Source organism: Medicago truncatula, chromosome 8 (genome assembly GCF_003473485.1).
Source record: "Medicago truncatula cultivar Jemalong A17 chromosome 8, MtrunA17r5.0-ANR, whole genome shotgun sequence".
Lineage (NCBI taxonomy): Eukaryota > Viridiplantae > Streptophyta > Magnoliopsida > Fabales > Fabaceae > Medicago > Medicago truncatula.
In genome coordinates, this window is record NC_053049.1 from 235,140 (window position 1) to 253,040 (window position 17,901).

Below are 17,901 nucleotides of genomic sequence, written 5' to 3' on the forward strand. Positions count from 1 at the left end.
AAAATAATTGTCATAAATATGTTTCTAAAGAGTAATAATATATTAAAATGGAAATAAGATTATAAAATTTAATAAAGTAAATTTCAAAAAGCGGGTGCGGGCGGGGGATGCTAAAAACCCAAATTTTCCCCATACCCGCACCCGCATCCAGGTAAATCAGCTTTTCACCGTTAAATTCGGGGTGGGGGCGGCCGGGTCTGGACGGGGGCGGATTTTGTTGCCATGTCTACATCGAAGCTAATCTTACAAACTGAATTGAACAAAACAAGAAAGACAAACAACGCCGCACACAGACAACAAACAAACTAACGTTGTACTAAGACGACGAAATCTCATAAAAAACGAAATAGATGTGAAAATCACATATTTCAACAAAAGAAAATGAGAAAAACGAGTTAAAGCGGTAATTTTGGGTCAAAAATTGATCATAAATCACCTCTCTTTAGTGGATGAATGAGAAGAAATCTCAAGAGAGAGAGAGGCTCACTTGTGTAGCCCATTTGACAACTTGTGAATGAAATCTATTCACTAAATTTTTTTTTTTTTTTTTGAGGGAATTCACTAAAATTATATTTGAAACCTTTAAAATTGAAAATCCAAATCTTTCTTCTTCTCGGTCGTTGATGAAGACAGAAGGGTTGTAATTTTATATTTTGGCTGTGTTTGGTAACACAAAAAAGTTAGTTTATAGCTTGTTGGATTAGCTTATAAGTTCGTTAGATGAAAACGTGGCGTGTTTGGTAACAAGCTTTTTTCATGAGCTTATAGTGTTTGGTAACAAGCTTTTTTCATGAGCTTATGGCGTGTTCGGTGAATTTTTTTTTTAGGATTAAAGGTCGAATAATTTTTTTATGGAGACTAAAACCAAAAGTTTGAATATTTATAGGGACCAAAAACATATTTAACTATAATTAAAAATATTAAAAAATAAATACTTTATAAAAAATTGTGTGTCTATATGTATATTAAAAAAAAAAGACATGTCCTTTTATGTCATTTTATACTTATCAGCCACTTCAACAGCTCATTTTACCAAACACAATATTTTTAATAAGCAAACTTTTCAGCTATAAGTCATCAGCTATCAGCTAGCTTATCAGCTATCAGCTAGCTTATAGTTTATTTTTACCAAACAGAGCCTTTGTATACTAGTGAATAATAGACGAAATTTGGTATTAAAAAGTAAGGAATGAGAAATAGACGGGAAATGAAAACCAACACAAATTCTCAATCCAAGGAATATGATAAGCTTGGTAGAGGATCGTCATAAGAAACATTGTTTTTTGATAAGATCAAAACATGATTCAATCTAGAATCAAACAGAAACAAAGCTCCCAAATTCACACAAAGTGATTTTTTTTATTATCAGAATCCATCTTCTTTTATAACAAAAACTGAATGCAAATCATAATATGAAAATCATTTGGGACGAATTGGAGGATTTGCGACCTACTCCATCTTGTGTTTGTGCCATACCTTGTTCGTGCAAACTTTCCACCTCTGTTCGTACATATAAAAATAATGAGTATATACTCTGTTTCTTGAAAGGGCTTAATGACAATTACACCAACGTTCGAACCCAGATTCTTTTAATGGATCCTTTGCCTTCAATTTCTAAGACATATTCATTGGTTATTCAACAAGACTCTACTCCCACTGAACAACCTTCTGAATCCAACGTTTTCAATGTCAATTCTTCAAGTACCAGTTCTGCTCAACACAAAGGAAATCATGGCCTAGGTCGAGGACGTGGGAAAGGTCCTAAAACCTCAATGTTATGCTCCAACTGCAATAAAACTAACCACACTGTTGAGAACTGCTATTTCAAGCATGGCTTTCCTCCCGGATATAGATCAAGAAATCAACTTGATGCTATGAAATCCTCTTTTAACAACGGTGGTCAAGAACCTAAACCAACACCACACCCTAACAATAACAGAAGTGTTGATTCTAATACAGCTGACAACAACTTGCCCTTGTCACGGACTGAGTACCAGTACCTGATAAATCTTCTCAAATCTTTCAAGCTTGAGTCTTCAACAGGAAAATCCATAACCAACGACACATCTTCTCACATGGTTTCAAGTATTGCCAAGACAGGTAAGTCTCTATATCATCCATGTATTTGGATTCTAGACTCCGGAGCCTCGGATCATGTGTGCCCTTTCATACAATCCTTTACAACTATCTTTAAAATCAAACCTATCTTAGTGAGCTTCCCTAATGGAAATTTGTTATTTGCTTCTTACGCTGGTAGTATACACTTTTCTGAAAACCTTTACTTAGATAATGTATTGTTTCTACCAGAGTTCCATTTAAGTATAATTTCGATTTCACAACTGACTAAGAACCTAAACTGTCTATTAATATTTTCTTCTAATTCTTGTATGCTTCAAGACACATCTACCCAGAGGACGATTGGGGATGTTGAGCTCATTAACAACCTCTACATACTCAATCAAACTCCTAAGGATCATTCCTTTCCTAATAGTGTTTCTTTTTCTGTCACAACTGATGATTCTCAGTCTGCAACTGAAAATCTTAACAACACTAGTTTTCCATCTTCTGTTAATCATTCTATTAGTAGCTTTCATAATAATTTTGATGTGTGGCATTATAGGCTAGGCCACCCATCAAATTCTGTTCTGCAGCAACTATGTACTTACTTTCCATATATCAATTTCAATAAAAATCTGATTTGTGATCACTGTCACTTGGCTAAGCAAACCAAATTATCTTTTCCAAATAGTGAACATACTTCTTCCAATTGCTTTGATCTTTTGCATATGGATATATGGGGCCCCATTAGTTCCATATCTTTACAAGGATTTCAATACTTTTTGACCATTGTTGATGACTTTTCAAGATATACTTGGACTTTTCTTATGAAACATAGCTCTGATACCATATAACAAAAACTGAATGCAAATCATAATTTCTTTTAGATGAATTACATTCAGTTTTTGTTATATCTTTTATTCAATTTTTGTGTGCCCTTTATACACAAAGGTTCACATTGTTTTTACAAAGGAAAACTTAAAGGAAAACCATAAATTCAGAAAATAATGCTAACATAAATAACTAGATTGTTGAATCTCTATCTCTATTATAAACATTTGCCTTAATTTTTTTGAAAAGTACACATGGCATTTTCAAATTTCTCTTCTCATTTAATACTTTTTCATCAACCAATCAAAATAGATCATGACTCATTTATTTTTTATTAGCCAATCAAAATGGATCATGACTCATTTATTTTTTATTAGCCAATCAAAATTGATCATGACATAATTTTTTTTCCTATATATAGACAAATTGTTTTTCATTATTTTCATCTACCTCTTCCTCCCATAAAAAAACCACTTTCAACCACATTATCTTTTCTTTTATTTGTTTATTTTCTATTTTTTATTGTTTTACTGTTTGATTAACATTTCTTATTCTTATATTACTTTTTATTGTGATTTTGTGTGTGTGAAGAATATTGTGATTTCTTATATTGTGTTTTCTTATTCAAAATTGGTGTTTATATGATCGTGAATGATTGATTTAATGAGTTGAACCCTTCCCATGATAGAAAGCATCGCTCCCTTCCAAGTTGCAAGTTTCACTTTGATTCGGTCTGTGATTGCCTGGAAATATATACATTTCGGTTTCCCCTTTAAAACCGGGCATCCTAGGTAGTTGAACGTAATGGTACCTTCACTGAAACCCAGCAAACCCGCAATCATCTGAGAACGAGTGGTAGTCATATTTCCAGAATAGAAGCGGCTCTTACTGTTGTTAATAATTTGCCCCGAGACCGTTGAGTAGTCATCAAAAATCTGAAGCAAACAACGAATGTTTTGCTTAGTATCGTATGTCCACGAAGAGCCTGGGAAAACGATGGTTTAGGGGCAGCATCTGTCCGCTGAATTGTAGTAGCGGCTGAAGGCAAAACAGTAGTGGGGATAGACACGGTGGAGAGTTGTTGTGATTTCGAAAGTCCTAGTTTGAAGGCTGGTGGTGCGAGCTCCGCCTGCTAGTCAAACACGGCTGGGGCAGGCAAAACCACACCGGAACAAGGGTCCAACAGTGGCAGAAGAAAGCAAGGAAGCGAAAACCCTATCAGAGCAAAAAAAAGAAGGGTCCAATTCTCAAACTTGTAAAACCTAAAACTTCAACAAACTTTTGATTTTATCTATTAAATATTTTACATAATTTTTTATTAAATTCCTATATTTTATGTAACAGAAATATCTCAACAATTACGTATGATTCTCTTCAACTATAAATCATGAATCAATCAATAGTATATCTCAACAGAAATAACACAAATTCCTAAAAGTTAATTTTATTATATATGTGTTAATATTTTACTAAATCCAATTAATTTTATCTGTATGTGCATCTATAAATTTACGAGTATTTATAATATGGTATATTTTATTATATTTGTGTGTATTTATTAAGATATTCATCTTATTCCAATTCATGATAAATTTTATTTGCGGATATCATACATATAATTTTTTTATCTTCTTGAATATGTCTAACCTGGGCAACGCCGGGTAAATACACTAGTGTGTGTGTGTGCATATAATTTTTTTATCTTCTTTTCCTTTCCAATTATACTCTTAAAAAACTTTTTCTATAATAAAGATTGTTGTCGGTGTCATTAAAAAAAATAGATTATATTTTTTTTAAACATTTTTTTTGTTATAATGTTGTTCTCACTGAAATTGATAATCATAGTTAATTTGGTTTGTTATAACTTGAAAGCAACAAACATTTCTATTTTTAATTTTAATCAAAATTTCATTAAAAAAATACCATTTATAATTTTCAAATGTTAGTGTAATAAAAAGAGCAAAAACACGGGCACGTGAGTGCCCGTCTTTTGTCAAGTATTTATATCATACATATATCAAATGATGTATTACTTTATGAATCACTATTGTTTTTTTACCATTTACACCATCCGGTCACATTTATAAGAAAAAAATAACATTTAGATTCATTGAATATTTAATGTATTTGGTCTATATTATAGACCAAATATATTATTTATTTTATGAATCTTAAAAGTAGGGAGGGAATAGTTATTATATGTCTATTTAATAATATAATTTTAATATTATTTCAGTCAAAATCTTTGTTCTTAAAGCTACTCTTTTCTTAATAATTGAAAATATTTCCTTTTCCATCTATATAATAATTTATTTAGAGGGTTTTTTTCATGATTTTGTTTTGAAAGTGAAATTTTAATATCATTGACTATAGATATAATTTGGACTTTCTTGTGTGTATATAGCATACATACATTGTTTGGGTTTGAGCAAACTATTCACTATTTCACAAATGCAAACAATGGTCAAATATAATGCTATTTTATTCATATTTGTATCTGTTGTTTTGTTATCAATAATTATCTTGGTGTGCGATGCCATAGAAAGTGATGATGAAAGCAGTAAAACTTACATAGTATACATGGGCTCACTTTCTAAAGGAACATCATATTATCCAACCTCTCATCATCAAAGCATGTTGCAACAAATCATTGATGGTAGCAATGCAGAAAATCGCTTAGTTCGAAGTTACAACAGGAGCTTCAATGGTTTTGCTGCCATACTTAATGACCAACAAAGGGAAAAGCTTATTGGCATGAGAGGTGTGGTCTCAGTTTTTCAATGTCAAAATTATCATCTAAAAACTACAAGGTCATGGGACTTCCTTGGATTTCCTCAATCAATCAAAAGAGATAAATTACTTGAGAGTGGTTTGGTGGTTGGAGTTATAGATAGCGGAATATGGCCAGAATCTAAAAGTTTTACGGACAAAGGTATAAATGTTAGTATTAGTCATGGTCATGATATCTTAGTGTAATCATCATACTTTTTTTTAATCGTCATATGTAAGAAATATTCACCTCATAAAATGATACTTATTCAATTAATTAGAACAATTTCTTATTATTATATTTAACAAATTTCCTTTTTTTTACGAAGATTTATTAATAAATGATATTTTTTAAAAGACAAACTTTAGTTGTTTTCTATTATTATTATTATTATTATTATTATTATTATTATTATTATTATTATTATTATTATAATATCGAAGATCAAACCATTGACCTCCTTATCACACATCTCCACCCCTCACCTCAACCATCAAACCAACACACATCTCTATATTTATAAATGGGTGGTCATGATTATTAGGGTTAATTAAGTTTTTAGTCCCTATTAATATTCGCAGTTTTATTTTTAGTCCCTACAAAATAAAATCACACTTTTTAATCCCTGTGACATTTTCCTTAAGCGTTTTAGGAACCAAAAATGTTGATGGAAATTTTTGATAAAGACTAAAAATACTGATGGAAAAAATTTATTGGGACTGAAAATGCTGATGAAAAATTTATAGGGACTAAAAAGTGTGATTTTATTTTATAGGGACAAAAAAAAATTATGAATATTTATAGGGACCATTTACTTAATTAACCCTAATTATTATAGGATATTGACCAATCTTATCATTTTTATCGTAGGAACAAAAGACAATATGATTTTATTTTTTTTTACAAAAGAAAAGACAATATGATTAGAAAGATTGACAATATCCATATATGTTGAGTGTTTTAATTGGTTAAAGAGATTTATTTTCTATGATCGATCAGGCCTTGGTCCCATTCCAAAAAAGTGGAGGGGAGTTTGTGCCGGCGGTGGTAACTTCACTTGCAACAAGAAGATTATTGGAGCACGGTCGTACGGCAGTGATCAAAGTGCAAGAGACTATGGTGGTCATGGAACCCACACGGCATCAACGGCAAGTGGAAGAGAGGTGGAGGGAGTGAGCTTTTATGATCTTGCAAAAGGCACCGCAAGAGGTGGAGTTCCGTCTTCAAAGATTGTTGTATACAAAGTATGCGACAAAGATGGTAACTGCAGCGGAAAGGATATTTTAGCTGCATTTGATGATGCCATTGCTGATGGAGTTGACATTATCACAATCTCAATTGGAAGCCAAATTGCTGTAGAATTTCTAAAAGATCCTATTGCCATTGGTTCTTTTCATGCCATGGAAAAGGGAATACTCACGGTGCAGGCTGCAGGAAACAGCGGTCCTAAACCAAGTAGTGTTTCTAGTGTAGCACCTTGGTTATTTAGTATTGCTGCAACTACCGTAGATCGTCAATTCATTGATAAGCTCATTCTTGGAAATGGAAAGACTTTTATTGGTAAGTCAATTAATATTGTCCCCTCAAATGGCACAAAATTCCCAATAGTTGTCTGTAATGCTCAAGCTTGCCCAAGAGGATATGGATCACCTGAAATGTGCGAGTGTATAGACAAAAATATGGTGAACGGTAAGCTTGTTTTGTGTGGAACACCAGGGGGTGAAGTATTGGCTTATGCGAATGGTGCAATTGGTTCAATCCTTAATGTTACACATTCTAAAAATGATGCTCCTCAGGTCTCTCTAAAGCCTACACTTAACTTGGATACAAAGGACTATGTTCTAGTTCAATCTTACACAAATTCCACAAAATACCCTGTAGCTGAAATTTTGAAGAGTGAAATCTTCCATGACAACAATGCTCCTACAGTTGCTTCTTTCTCTTCTCGTGGCCCAAATCCGTTGGTTCTAGAAATTATGAAACCAGATATAAGTGCCCCAGGAGTGGATATCTTGGCCGCATATTCACCTCTAGCACCACCCTCAGACGATATAAATGACAAAAGACAGGTCAAATACAGCATAGAATCTGGAACCTCTATGGCCTGTCCTCACGTTGCTGGAGTTGTTGCATATGTGAAATCATTTCATCCAGATTGGTCGCCAGCATCTATCAAATCTGCCATCATGACCACGGCAAAACCGGTTAATGGTACTTATAATGATTTGGCAGGTGAGTTTGCTTATGGATCTGGGAATGTCAATCCAAAACAAGCTGTTGACCCTGGACTTGTTTATGACATCACTAAGGAAGATTATGTTCGGATGCTTTGTAATTATGGTTATGATGCTAACAAAATTAAACAGATTAGTGGAGAAAACTCAAGTTGCCATGGAGCTTCCAATAGATCCTTTGTGAAAGATATAAACTATCCAGCACTGGTGATTCCTGTTGAGTCTCATAAAAATTTCAATGTCAAGATTCATAGAACAGTTACAAATGTTGGCTCTCCCAACTCAAGCTACACAGCTACTGTCATCCCAATTCAAAATATAAAGATTAGTGTGGAGCCAAAAATTCTCTCATTCAGATCATTGAATGAGAAACAATCATTTGTTGTCACTGTTGTTGGGGGAGCAGAATCAAAACAAATGGTGTCTTCCTCCTCACTTGTTTGGTCAGATGGCACCCACAGAGTGAAGAGTCCAATCATCGTGCAAAGACTATCCTAAACATGTTATTGCTATATTATAGAAACTAAATGTGTGACTATTGAGTCTCAAATAAATTTTGATGCTTTGTATCTCTATAGTTGTTCTTGTTCTTGTTGATTTCATAATAATCCAAAATACAATATACATAAAAACAAAAAAACAAGAATTTTGAAGAAGGGCAGTTTTACTTGCAGAATGAAATCATGAGAGAAGGCTGATTAAGCCCTATAACCACCAAGTGCTCTTGCTAGTGTTTGAGTTTGTTGTCTAGTGAAAAATATAAATCTATATGGCAGGAAAAAAGTTCCTTCTTTGAGATATAAAATTCCTTCAACAATAATTCTGAAAATATAAATGAATTAGAAAAGGATGATATACTGACATTCATGCTGGTTACTTTCTACTTAAGCTTAATTTTGAAAGAACTGCAGCTGCCTGATCACCTCCTAGAAGAAAATAAGGATGTCTCAAAGCTGAAGCAGCAGATAAACGTCCTCTTCTTACGGGACCTCTTTCAGATATAAGCTTTGTTGCCAAGTCCCAACCTCTACCAGATTCACTATCAAGAATTTGGAGGTTGGGCCTGAGGCGAGTATATTCCCTCCATTTTTTCAAATCATATCCACAGGTTTTTATTTCCAAATTAAAATTCTTCAAAGCAGCAGGAGACCTTAAGGTTGGTATTGCCATTTGAAGGAGTACAATCCCAGCCGAATAAGTATCAAACAGATCAGGGCTGTTTAACTGCAACGATAATTACATAACACAACTTTAGCACTTCCAATGCAATATATGAAATAATCATATTTTCACGACATAATTAGGGTATATAAAATAAACCTGCCATAGGATTGGTGAAAAGAACGCAGCAATTGGCGCCGGTGGGGGACTTGGTGTTTCTTCTGGGAGTACATAGAGTTCTGGGGGGCAATAGTCAGGATCCAAAAGGGTGCGGTCGGGAACATAATTCTTTCCGATCCGAAGGTCTGTTGCAGCACCAAAATCAATGAGTTTAATCTGCCCCTGTTTGGTGACCACTAAGTTGGCTGGCTTTATATCTCTATGAACAATGCCTGTATCATGAATTTTCTTAAGAGAAGTAATTATCTGGCGCATGATTTGCTTGATGATCAATGCATTTCGTCTAGAAGAATCTACGCCTTGCAACACACGTCCAAACATGACAGATTCTAAGTTTGAAGGGAAGTTGCGCTCTTTCATATAATCTGCAAGAGTACGATCTCCCTGTGATATGGATAACTCTCCAATTAGTGCATGTTAAGGAATGAACAGACCAGATTCAGATGATAAATTAAGATAACATTTAAAACCACCTAAATGAAGTACAAGTAATAAAACTTTAGACATTTGAGTAATTTATGTCTGGGTAATTTAAGGCTATTAATGTTAAATAATACGATCAAAATATGAGCCAAGGCACCTCAAATTTCCAAACAAGCCATTTTCCACCTTTTGTGAACTGTGAGTTTGTTTTATCAGCCACAAAACTTCCAAGGAAGTCAGCACATGTTTCAGGTGCTGCTCTAGATAGCCGGTAATTGAACCATTCCTCAAATTCACCAAATTCTTCAGCCCCTTGAATTCCAATCTTAACCTGCATATTCAATTAGTCAGCTGCAAATAGACTTTCTAATCTTTTATCTCCTTAATCATTAAAAACAGAATTTTATAAGAATGCAGAATACAGAACAAATCAGAAATCAACAATTCTTCAAGAAGCTAAAGTTGTTGCATGTTAAGTAAAGCCGCATGGATGGTTTAAATTTAAAACAATAACGCTCCCGATCTATGAAGCACCAACTTAAACATAGACACTGTGAAGGGTCCCACATTGAAAGAGATATCACATGAACATGAGTCAATAAGTGATAAACAATCGTCACCTCACAGGCCGATTTTGTAGGATTGAGTTAGGTCCAACCCAAATTTTAAGAGACACTACACCAACGTTAACAAGCCGGACATGTGTCGTGGCCAAATAATTGAATGTAATCACATGTGTCATGCCAAGCCGCGGACACATCTTCAATCCGAGGTGTCAGTCTGTGCTATAGCCTATTTTGGTTGCTCTGAGCATTCACATTGCAGAATCCTACCTTATACTAAAATTCAATTTTATTTAGACAACAAGTAAGGGGTTAATGATGCATACCTTTTTTAGAATAACTTTATCCTTAGATTTGGGTTCCAACCTTGTTGCCTTGGATCTTCCTCTCTTGTCCTCCTCAACATCCACCACATTCTTTGAGATCAAAACACCAGAATAAACAACACCAAATGACCCTTCACCGATTTTATCTCCAACAAGAAAATCACCAGTCTTCAAGTTTCTCCTTCCAGATAGATTGTCAAAACCAAGTTGAAGAGGAGCAAAAAGGTAAGCATCAATGGCACCAATAAGAACACCTGGTCTTGCAGTTAAGTATATCCATATGAGTCCACCAAAAAGAAGAAACTCCCATCTCTGCATGTCTGATAATTCTTGAAACTGAAGTAGTCCTGATCGAAGGAAAGAAGGAATGTGGTCCCCACCAACCTCCAACAAACCACTGGTGACATTATTATCAAAAAATGCATTACACTTTGTAGTGTTGGTATTGACACGGTTTGTGTTAGTTAAGAAAGAAACATTTGTAGGTTTTAAGGGACAGAAGAAACAGATTGTTGATGTTCGATGCTTAAGTATAGTGGTAACAGTTGGAGTTGGATGGAGCAAAGAAGCCATATTGTTATGATATGATATGATATGATGCTCATTCATTCATTCGTTCCAAGTTCAAACTACAATTAACATAGTAACATCATCATAGGCACCTCTCTTGCCACGTCTTCCTGTTTTATTTTATCTCTCTTTGCTTGGTCCAAAATTAAGGCATCAACCTTAGCCAGATATAAACATACATACTTGCATCGTACATATTTTCCCCTCCTTATACTTGGATGAATAAATATTAGGCTAAATTAAATCAGGGTCTTTTAAAAGTGAGAAATGATATTTGTACAACCACTTTATCACAATTTTTTTGATAACTTTCTCTCTCATACTCACATTATTTTCTTATTATCTCTCTTCCTTTTTCTCTCTCTATTGTTTTTGACCAATGAAAATAGAGAAAAAATAAATTGTCACAAAAGTTATCTCAAATAGTTGTTCAAATAACACTACTCTTTGAAAGAATATTCTTTCCTTTTTTATTACGTTCACGCGTGTAAATCATAAGTAATGTTGTTTATATGTTTGTGATTTTTTTAATTTTTTACGAAAGATGCGTCTGACTTTTAAATAGTAACAAATTATGTTTATCTGTCCTCGTGAGATAAGTTCAGTTGCCAGGAACAATGCATAATACATGCAAGGTCTGGGGTTCAAACTTCAGCCACAACCAAAAAACTATGTTTATGTTTTACAAATAATAATACAAATATAATAAAAAGAAATTATATTTTTCAATAACACCAACAATATAGCATTCAAATTTTGTTAAGGATATAATTTAAATAATGAAAAGTCCAATAAAAAAAATGTATTCCCTTTGTATATTGTTTAAGAATTACTATTGAAAAGATGAACGCTAACATGTCCAACTATTCGCTTTTCTACTGGGCTTAATTATGATATTAATTGAATTATATATTAAAAATTAGCTAAATCCTAAATAGGACTACTCCACAGCACAATAGAAAGAACAATTACCAATAATATGAACAGTATTAAACACTATAAAAAACTTTATTTTAATCTTATTTTTCAAAAATATTTTATTCTCTTTCTTCTATAATATATAACAATCTATAAAGGGATTCCACCCTTTCAGAATGAACTTTTCCTTTTCAATTTTTCTCCTTCATTTAAACTATTTTATCATTTTTATGATATTATTTGAATTATTAATTAAAAATTTAGTTAAATTCCATGAAAATAAGAACAATCGACAACTCAATAAATAAATTTCCCTTTTTTTTAGAAATATTTTTTATTTCGAAAAAAATGAAAAATTCTTTTTTGTCTTTCTATTTTTCGGAAAGAAAAAAATTTCGATTTTTTAAATTCTGAAAATAAATAAATTCTTTTTAATTTTGAAAGAAAAATCTGAAGATAAATTTCCTAATTTTAGAAAAATGTTATCTCACTTTTATTTTTTTTATTTGACAATAATTAATTTCCAGGAAAAAATTAAAAAAACCTGTTTAAGTTTGAAAAAAAACTGAAATTTTTTTTATTTTTTTTGAATTTGTTTTTTTAATTTTCGAAAATTATTTTCTATTTTTTTCGTTTTAATTTTGAAAATTAGGTTCCATATTTTTTTAAATTATTTTTTTTTATTAATTTCGTTTTTTTTCAATTTTTTATTTTTATTTCAAAAATATGTTTTTTGTTTTTTAAAAATTGATTTTAAATAATTAAAATGAAATCAGTTACACGTTGCTGCCGCATGTGCACAATTAAACAGTCAGCAAGTGACACCTATGCAAAAATAAGACACATAAGCAAGAAAGTGGGTCTAAGAACCTTTTTAAAAAACAAAAAAATTTGCAGGGATTGATTTCAATTTTTTTTTTACCAGAGATCAAAATCCAAATTCGCTATATTTGCAGGGACTAAAGCATATTTTAGCCAAAAGTTATATATTAAATACAAAATGTACAAGTTTCAATACAAAGTTATTATTTTAAACTTCTTAACATGTGCAAATTTGCTTTGCACATGATAGAAAAACCCATAAAAAAAATATATATCCATAAATATACTACAATCTTTGAATTGCTAAATGAATTTATTATTTCCTTTTCAAATATAATAATTTTTATTAACCCTGTCGATTGGTTTTAAAAATAAAAAGTTAAGGGTCGTGTTAATTAGTTCCCATGAGCACTAATTAAAAAAGTTTTTTTTTACAAATAATTAAAAAAGTTAAAAGTAAAATTTTTTATTGAAAATAATAAATATTTGACTTTTAAAATGTTGAATATACAACTTTGTCTTTTTCACATTTCCCAATACAATCTTTGATCTTGAATGTAAGAAAGAAAAAAAAAAAAAAAAAAAAAAGGTTAATAGTGTTTTACTCCATGTAATATATGTCATTTTTTGTTTTATCCCTTGTAAAATATTTTTTTGGCCTTCGTCCTTGTAATTTGAAGAATTTTGGTTTTTGACCTTCATAAATTTTGGTTGTACAAAATCGAATATATGGTAGGGGGTAAACCGAAATTTGCTCAAATTAAGAGGGGTATACCGAAATTTGCTCAAATTAAGAGGGTGTAAACTGAAATTTGCTCAAATTACAAGGGAGATAAACCTAAATTTGCTCAAATTATAGGGGGTGAAATTTACCAAAAAATTTCAAATTACAATGATGAAATTCTAAAATAATATTTTACAGAGGGAAATCGAAAATGACCAATCTCACAGGGTAAAGCAGTATTAAAAAAGACAGTGGTTTTTCCTTACATTAGCTGCTTGTATTAACCAAGTGCTGCTTGTGAGTTTTTCCTTACATTAGCTGCTTTTGGGTTTTTCCTCATATTAGCTGCTTGTAGTACTGTGATCTCTATTCTTATTGGCCAGAAACTTGTCATATTCAGGAACAAGCGAATCAAATGAAGATATAGAAAGTATTGTTTACCAGGAAGAATCTCCTGATAAACAAGCTCTAGTTTCTACTGCCTCTGCTTATAGATGTACGCATTTTTTAGCAAAGGATGTCTTTTTTGACGTCAATGGTGAGAAGATCAAGTAAACAGCGAGTTCCATTTAGACTTGGTGGGAGATCACATGCTGTATTATTATTTGTAATGAATGTTGGACTTTTTAAGTTGTTTATATATTTATATATATATATATATATATATATATATATATATATATATATATATATATGCATATATAGGTTGGACGTATCGGGCCTGCATGAGTTTGATAGAGTGCAAAAGAGGATGTATGCTGTATTGGATTTCCCGACAATGTTTGTTAAAAGTGCTGACGTTTCAAAGTTTAGCATTTTAGCAAATGACTATGCAAGCAACATTTGAATTAAGCATCCAAAGTCATTTGAGTGAATATTCTTCCAAGGTTTAAGGACTCTTGTAATTGCCTCAAGTGATCTTTCAGATGCAGAATTTAAGGATTGGCAAAGCATGTATGAAGAGGCCGGAACTTCATTGATTGACCGAGCTACAAAACTACGTCAAAGAACAGCACATGTAGAATGCAAACCAAACCTACTTGGAGCAACTAGAGTTGAGAGGACAAGCTGCAAGAGGGAGAAACAGAAGCCATTGAGTCTCTACGGCTAGCTGGAATTAAGGTCTGGTGATAAGCTAGAGACTGCAATTTCAATTGGTCTGTGGTGCAAACTTCTCTGCGCAAATATGCAGCAGATAATTATAAATGGTACCTCAGAGGTTGAATGCAGAAACCTTCTGGCTGATGCTAGAGACAAATTTGGTGTGAGATCTTCAAGTGGAGAACATCAGAATCTAACACACAAAACCAATCCTAAACATGGTGATCTTGATATTCCCAATGACACAGTCGTCAGGCAAGCCCAAGTGGAATCTAAGAAAGGAAGAAAGAAACACTACTCCATTGGCGCTCATAATTGATGAAACCAGTTTGGTTTGTATCTTGGAGAAGGAGCTGGAGTCAGAGGTAAGATTATGCCTCCTCATATGAAGTTTTGTTTGGAATATTTTTATCTGCTGAAGACTAATGCCTGGGTTAATTTAGGTACATGTACAAATGTTTTAGATGGATTACTAACTGGTTTCCCCTTTCCTTTCAACAGCTTCAGATTTTTCTGTGGCGCAATTTCAGTTTTTGAAAAAATCACTTTTGGTTCATGGGCACTTGAATTATCAGTATGTTGTTTATTTAGTTTTGTATAATTTAGCTTCTAACACAATGCTGTCTTTGTTTTGATTCTATTCTGGTGTGTACAGTTTTCTTTCAACGCTATTGTCTCAATCATCTTTGTTTTAACTTCTTCGTCTGATGTAAATTATTGACGTTCATATGGCTAATTCTGTTATCTGAGTTTCCATGCCTTTAGACTATGAGCTGAACTGTTATTTTTAATATTACTTTCCTAATCGTACACATTTGATTGAGATAATTGAAAAATATTTTATTCATATTTGAACGTTGACCATGTGTACAAAATAGGCCTTTTAGAGTAGACTGGTCTTCCAGCTTGCAATCCTTGTTTAAATTTTGATATGTTGTAGAGTGTATCCAATTTTCGGGATCAATGATAGAAGTTATTTTTTGAAATAGTTTCAGTCTTTATAAAACTTTAATTGATTCCTAGAAATCAAAATTTGGTTCATTGCCTTTCTTGTCTGTAGGTGTATATTACACTTCTTTTCCCGCAACTTCTGCACTGACGTCAGATTGGAATGGTTTATTCTATTCTGTGATATACGCATCAGTCCCTACCAACTTTTGCAGCATCCAAAACTGTATGGTTCAGTTCAATTGGTATATGGAGAAAGGGCTGTATGTGGACTATTTTAGTTGTTATCCTTCATTGTTAACATTTTCCAATGGTATTCATTCTATAGTTGTTTGTTGATGAATGTAAATTAGTTTTGTAGAACTTAATGGTTATCAAAAGCATGTGTAATATCAGTATTATATTTTTAAAAAGTTAATCAACTTTTAGAAGATTTTAAAGTTAATCAGTAGTATTATATTACTTTTTATTTTGGTATTACTGGCAGTCTAAAAAGCTTCATGAATCAGTGAGTATCCAGATATCTTTATAATGTTAAGATATTTATCTTTATTTATTATTTGTTGTATGTTCTTCTGTGAATCCAATCCTAGCAAGTACATCGGGAATCAAAGTTAAATAGAGAAGGAGAGGTCGGAGAGAGTAATTGTGGCCAAATATTAAAAGGTGGGCATGGGCGACGTGATTGTGATCCAATGCTTGCTTGAGAGAATGGTTACTATGATAACCAAATGTACAATAGTTCAGTCAAAAGAAAGAATTGCTTATAGAAAGGATAAAATAAGAGTGTAATTTCCACAGTCTCTGTCAAGTAAGTATACAGAAAACCCTGCGAAATGATCAAACTAGATATCCAAACAACCTTTGCTTGAACCAAAATAAGAGTGGACGAAAGAGGATGTCTGTTGTTCTTCGGTTTCCTGACAATGTTGTAAAGGTGTTTGTTACTAATACTTCAATGTTTAGCATTTTAGCTAATGACTATGTAAGCAACATTAGCATTAAGCCTCCAACTCAACATTCATTTGAGTGAATATTATTTGCAAGGTTTAAGGACTCTTGTAATTGCCTCAAGGGAACTTTCGGATGCAGAATTTAAGGATTGGCAAAGCATTTATGAAGAGGGAAGCACTTCATTGATTAACCAAACTGCAAAACTACCTCAAAAGGAAGCGCTTGTAGAATTCAAACTAAACCTACTTGGGGCAACTGGAGTTGAGGACAAGATGCAAGAGGGTGATAAGCTAGAGACTGCAATTTCAATTGGTCTTTCCTGCAAACTTCTCTGCACAAATATGCAGCAGATAATTATAAACGGTACCTCAGAGGTTGAATGCAGAAACCTTTTGGCTTATGCTAGAGACAAATTTGGTGTGAGATCTTCAAGTGGAGAACATCAGAATCTAAAGCACAAAACCAATGCTAAACATGGTGATCTTGATATTCCCAATGATACAAAGTCATCAAGCATGCCCAAGTGGAATTTAGGAAAAGAAGAGAAAAAAAACACTACTCCATTGGCACTCATAATTGATGGAACCAGTTTGGTCTATACCTTGGAGAAAGAACTGGAGTCAGAGGCAATATTATCCTTCTTTATATGAAATTTTTGTTTGAAATATTTTTATATTTTGGAAAACTAATGCTTGGGTTAATTTGGTGCATATTCAACTGTTTTAGATTGAATACTAACTAGTTTACCATCTCCTTTCAACAGATTTTTTACCTTGCAACTTCTTGTATGGTTGTGTTATGCTGTTGTGTTTCACCATTACAAAAAGCAGTAATTGTTGATCTGATAAAGAGTCGTACAATATAAAATTAGCTATAGGGGATGGTGAGTTTTTCATAATCATATCTGAAATAGTCTGCAGTTTATATGTGTACTTTGTTTGGGGGACTGAGCAGTGATTGATAAGGATTTGTCAATAAGTTAGGCTTCTTTTTCACTTAATGTGTCACAGGAACTTTTAATTTTTAAATATGTTTTCAAAATTAGACCTATGATTTCTCCTGTTTGTAATTGACTACTTTAGACAGGGATCGGATTTTGATATAGGACAATTTTGGTGTTGGTTATTTAGTTCTGTCAATTTCTACCGCAATGTTGTCTTTGTTTAATTCTATTCTGGTGAGATATAGTTTTCTTTGGAAGCTATTCTCTTATGTATGTTTTTATACGGTTAACTGTTATCTCATTTCTCATTCTTTTAGGCAGAAACATGAGCCGAACTGTTATTTTTAATATTTTTACCTAATCGCAGGCATTTGA

At 32.7% G+C, this 17,901-nt stretch overlaps 2 protein-coding genes across 2 annotated transcripts; one reads left to right on the forward strand and one right to left on the reverse strand.

Annotated features, from left to right (window-relative positions):
• Positions 1–5,349: 5,349 nt before the first annotated feature.
• LOC11435396 (subtilisin-like protease SBT4.9) lies at positions 5,350–8,416 on the forward strand. Its single transcript, XM_039828666.1, has 2 exons — positions 5,350–5,821; positions 6,659–8,416. The coding sequence occupies exons 1-2, from the start codon at positions 5,350–5,352 to the stop codon at positions 8,389–8,391; spliced, it is 2,205 nt and encodes a 734-aa protein (XP_039684600.1). The 3' UTR covers positions 8,392–8,416.
• A 40-nt stretch (positions 8,417–8,456) lies between these two features.
• LOC11435397 (serine/threonine-protein kinase STN8, chloroplastic) lies at positions 8,457–11,248 on the reverse strand. Its single transcript, XM_024772071.2, has 4 exons — positions 10,547–11,248; positions 9,815–9,988; positions 9,214–9,618; positions 8,457–9,117 (listed from the first exon to the last, which is right to left on the reverse strand). The coding sequence occupies exons 1-4, from the start codon at positions 11,153–11,155 to the stop codon at positions 8,767–8,769; spliced, it is 1,539 nt and encodes a 512-aa protein (XP_024627839.2). The 5' UTR covers positions 11,156–11,248; the 3' UTR covers positions 8,457–8,766.
• Positions 11,249–17,901: the final 6,653 nt, after the last annotated feature.

What these genes read in the sequence shown, in the direction of transcription:
- LOC11435396 (XM_039828666.1), top strand. Translation starts at nt 5,350, where the DNA reads ATGGTCAAATATAATGCTATTTTATTCATATTTGTATCTGTTGTTTTG. An exon ending in TAAAAGTTTTACGGACAAAG is followed by an intron (nt 5,822 to 6,658) that starts GTATAAATGTTA and finishes ATGATCGATCAG; the next exon opens with GCCTTGGTCCCATTCCAAAA.
- LOC11435397 (XM_024772071.2), bottom strand. Translation starts at nt 11,155, where the DNA reads ATGAATGAGCATCATATCATATCATATCATAACAATATGGCTTCTTTG. An exon ending in ATAAAGTTATTCTAAAAAAG is followed by an intron (nt 9,989 to 10,546) that starts GTATGCATCATT and finishes TTGAATATGCAG; the next exon opens with GTTAAGATTGGAATTCAAGG. An exon ending in GGCTTGTTTGGAAATTTGAG is followed by an intron (nt 9,619 to 9,814) that starts GTGCCTTGGCTC and finishes TCCATATCACAG; the next exon opens with GGAGATCGTACTCTTGCAGA.